The following is a 4661-nucleotide window of genomic DNA, read 5'->3' as shown; positions in this document are numbered from 1 at the left end:
CACCCTCCATGAGCGAGTGGCTACTATTCCCACAGAGGATCAGGAAATAAACCCTGATTTTACAGCTGAACAGGAATCCCCAGTACAGTGGGGAAAGGCTTTGGACCAATTAGAACCCTCTGCAAAGGAACATGCCTGGTTTACTGATGGATCAGCAAAGTACATAGGAGGGAAAAGGTTTTGGAAAGCAGTAGCCTATCATCCTCATTCAGAAAAATTTTTAGAAACTACAGGAGAAGGAAAAAGCAGTCAGTATGCTGAATTGTATGCAGTGTATATGGCTCTGAGACAAGAAGACCTAGGTGAATGTCATCTATATACTGACTCTTGGTCAGTAGCTAATGGATTAACAACTTGGCTGCCGACGTGGGTAGCAAAGGATTGGAAAATATATTCCAAAGAAGTTTGGGGAAAAGAACTGTGGAAAGATATTTGGGAAATAATACAAAGAACTAAAGTTACTGTGTTTCATGTGGATGCTCATAGTAACACTGACACTCTAGAAAGACTTTATAACTCTGTTACAGACAACCGGGCAAAGATTTCCCAAGCTGGATTGGAATTCCCTCAGAAGGAGGATCATGAAGGCTTGGCGAAATGGGCACATCAAAAGTGTGGGCACCTCGGAGAAAAAGCCACTTATAGGTGGGCTCAAGATCGTGGCATAACAATGTCACTTGATATGATTAAAACCATAATTGCTCAGTGCCCTGTGTGTCAGCACACTCATAAACGCCCGGTACCACATGTGATAAAAGGACAACTGGGGAGAGGGAAGTTGCCAGGACAAATTTGGCAAATGGATTATGTTGGACCCCTACCCCAAGATCGAGGGTGCAAATACATTTGCACAGCTGTAGATACTTACTCTGGATATTTGATTGCTCATCCCTGTAAGAGAGCCACCCATCATAGTACTATTTGTACCATAGACTTAATAGTTTTATACTATGGAATTCCACTACAAATTCAAACTGACAATGGCTCTCATTTTCGAAACAAGTTTGTACAGCAATATGCTGAACAACAAAATATTCAATGGGTTTTTCATATACCATATTACCCACAAGCTGCTGGATTGGTTGAGCGAATGAATGGGTTGCTAAAAGAGCAATTGAGAAAATTGGGGGATGGGAACCTATCCCGATGGAGGTCCCATCTCACAGATGCATTACATATTCTCAACAACAGGCCTATTGGGGAAATGGAAACCCCCTTAATGCGTATGACTACACCCAATCTGCAAATAAAACCTTTGACAGTAAATGAGACTTTAACTTACTGGGAAATTGTCCCAGGTGCCCTGGCCCCTTATCGGGCCACTCCAGAAGCTGCAGGGTTAGATCTTTATGCATTAAAATTGACAAAAGTGACCCCGAAACAGATAAGGGTCATAGATACTGGTGTAGGAATTCAGATTCCTACTGGACATTTTGGACTAGTAACAGCTCGCTCGAGCCTAGCCCTGAAAGGTGTTCAAGTCATGGGAGGGGTGATTGATGCAGATTATCAAGGTGAAATTAAAGTAATCTTGTTGAACAACAGTGATCAAGATTTGACTATTCAACCCCGTGACCGAGTAGCACAATTGTTGATACTACCGGTTTTGCAAGCAGGGGTAAAGAAAGGGGATCCACCCCCAGTCACCACAGTCCAAGAAAGAAAGGGGTTTGGATCAACAGATATTAATAATGGAGCCAAAGTATGGGTCCAAAGGCCAAGCGGCCCCCCTGAAGCGGCTGAAGTAATAGCCACGGGGAAGGACAATACCATTCTGATTATGAAACCTGGGCAAGAAAAATGGGAATATATCCCTGCAACAAAATGTTATTTGCGAGAATAACTAGATGGTATAGAATTTTGTTTTATAGATTCTACACGATTGAATCTACCTGTCTACCGCAACGGCCCCTTCGGGAGAGGATATTATCCACGTAACCTGATCTAAGAAACTGATCTTCGAAGAACAGAAGATATAAGGACAATGAAATTGTTGTTGGTATTACTAATTAGATGCTGTTATTGTAATCAAATTGCAAATTGGGAAAACAGGTTCTTGTCCCTCGGAGAAACAATAGCAAAAATATTCGACCTGCGCAACTGTTGGGTCTGCGGGAGCCCAGGCGGATTTGAGGACTGGCCTTGGACAGCCCAACCGGTGTCACCTAGATGGTGGATCAGCACGCGAAGCGATGTACACGAAACAACAGGATTTTGGACTGATGACAGCGACCCTTGGCGACTGCATTTTCCCGGAAAAGGTCTTTTCTGTCTCAATCGGACACGAGAACATGGGGTTCAAATGGGGAAAAGTGTTTGTGAATGGACCTTGTCTCTTGGGTTTGATTGTTGGACTCCTAATTGTCCTCCTTATAATTGTTTTAAATATCGGAACAGATGGAATCAAACACATGTTAAACTCACTAATGGTAGCTGGGTAAGATGTTCTTACCACAAGTATAAGCAAGATTTTGAAGGCTGTAAAGCCGTAGGACAGGACGGTTTCTTTGACCATTTATTTCTGAGCTGTCCCAGAGATAACTCTACAAGTAAAACTCATGTTGTCCGAGATTATCAGTGGAAGTGGCAACACCAAAATGGCACCCGAACTCATTTTAGTACGTTCTGGTCCAAATCTAACAAAACATCTCGGGGATGTAATTGTAAATGGAAATCCCCTGTGGGAGCCTGGAGATGCACCTATTGTGATTCTTATGGTGCATCCACTGTGGTCGGAGGACCACTAGGCCCAGGAAACACATTATATTTTGACCCACCAATTGATGATGAAACCTGGGAAGGTCCCTTTGCCAATGGAACTTGGGCTTTAAAGGGACATTATTGGATTTGTGGCCAACATGCTTATCGGAGGCTACCCCCAAATTGGTCAGGAATATGCTATATAGGATACATCCGACCCCTATTCTTTCTACTGTCACAAGATCAGGGAAAGGGGCTTGGAGTCAAAGTATATGATGATTTGGTTAGAGAAAAACGGTCCATTGACACTTCCATAACTAGGGGAAGTGCTCAAAAATGGGGACAGGATGAATGGCCACCTGAAAGAATCATAGAACATTACGGTCCAGCTTCTTGGAATCCTAACGAAATAATTTCAGGTGCCAGGGAACCCATTTATAACTTAAATCGAATAATTCGGTTACAAGCCGTTTTAGAAATAATAACTAATCAGACAGCTATGGCTCTTGACCTTCTGGCTGACCAATCCACTCAAATGAGGAATGCGATTTTTCAGCATCGCATGGTCTTAGATTATCTGTTAGCAGAAGAAGGTGGGGTTTGTGGGAAATTAAATGAATCCAATTGCTGTTTACAAATTGATGACAATGGGAAAGTAGTAAAACAAATAACTCAAGAGATGAGAAAACTAGCTCATGTACCGATCCAAACATGGAAAGGCTTGGACCTGGATCCGTTCTCATGGCTGCCAGGGGGTCCCTGGATCAAACGTGCCCTTTTCTTTTTCCTTTGTGCTGTTGCTAGCCTAGTGTTTATTCCTTGCTTAATCCCTTGTGGTATACAGTTGATTAAGCGCGCAGTAACAGAAATGCAATTTGTAGTTGTACCTGACAAGACATCATCAATTGATGAACGAGAACTAATGTCACTAACCATAGAAATGATTTGAGAACCATGATTCACCTATAGGTCAAAGGACCGAATGAAGTGCTAAGGCTTGGACAACAGGCCCAAGCCAGAGTTGACCTATAGATGAATCCTGTACATTTTATAACTAATAATCATTGTACTAATAGGTATTATACTAAGTTATAGCAAACCACCTATTTTGATGTAAAAGGTGGAAATACTGAAGCCTGAGCAACAGGCCTTGAACTGAAACTGCTAACTCTGTATGTAGTCATTAGTGAAATATGCATAGAAGATGTAGTTTAAACATCATAAAACATGTCTATCCTGAATGTATCCTTATATTTCTTTATGTGTGGGCAAGATAACAAGGCCACGGAAACAGTTGTCTGGCCTTGTGACCTTGCTCATAAATTAACTAGATAAGCAGGGAAACTCCCTTAGCTTCTCCCTTAAGCCCTGGCCAGGCTCTGGGGGGAACCTAACTGAGATGAAAACCAGATATTTCCGCTTAAAACAAAGGTGTCAGCTATTCTGGCTTACTGATTTTTAGGTATATAAGGCTGGGCCCGCTCACAGCGACTTTGGAAGCCTCACCTACGGGTGGACGCACCGCGTAGGATTTCCCACTTGCAGGGAAAGGCTCTCCAAATCCTCGCTGTGACCGGGGCTCCCCAGCGACTGCGGATCTGGATGATGGTAACGTATGCAAGTGGTGATGTATCTTTCTTAATCACTATTCTCTCTCTCAGGCAGTAATGATTTGATGCATTACCCTGTATTTTCCTATTTGTTTAAGCGCGCTACTTTGTCTTTTCTTACTGTATGTTTTCTATATTATTCTGTTATATTATTTAGTTATTTCTAGTAAATACACCTGCTCTTTTCACTCTGGTGTCTGAGTTTAATTGATATCCCTGATCAGCAAAACAGAGCCTCAATGTTAGGTCCCAAAGATTTGGTTAAGAGCCCAAAGCTTGGAGTCTAGGGTTGAAAGCCTGCTTTTTACTCTACAAACCCTCCTGTTTAGGGCACAAACCCTCCTTTTTGGT

General features: G+C 42.4%; 1 protein-coding gene across 1 annotated transcript; it reads left to right on the top strand.

Annotated features, from left to right (window-relative positions):
- Positions 1 to 431: 431 nt before the first annotated feature.
- Positions 432 to 3649, top strand: LOC141917592 (syncytin-2-like). The gene is made up of 2 exons (XM_074810933.1): positions 432 to 645; positions 1848 to 3649. The coding sequence occupies exon 2, from the start codon at positions 1985 to 1987 to the stop codon at positions 3647 to 3649; it is 1665 nt and encodes a 554-aa protein (XP_074667034.1). The 5' UTR covers positions 432 to 645; positions 1848 to 1984.
- The last annotated feature ends 1012 nt before the right edge of the window (positions 3650 to 4661 follow it).

The sequence above is a fragment of the Strix aluco genome, chromosome W (assembly GCF_031877795.1).
Source record: "Strix aluco isolate bStrAlu1 chromosome W, bStrAlu1.hap1, whole genome shotgun sequence".
In the NCBI taxonomy this organism is placed as follows: Eukaryota; Metazoa; Chordata; class Aves; order Strigiformes; family Strigidae; genus Strix; species Strix aluco.
Note: the sequence above shows the minus strand (reverse complement) of the source record. Positions and strands in the feature narration are given on the sequence as shown.

What these genes read in the sequence shown, in the direction of transcription:
- LOC141917592 (XM_074810933.1), top strand. Translation starts at nt 1,985, where the DNA reads ATGAAATTGTTGTTGGTATTACTAATTAGATGCTGTTATTGTAATCAA.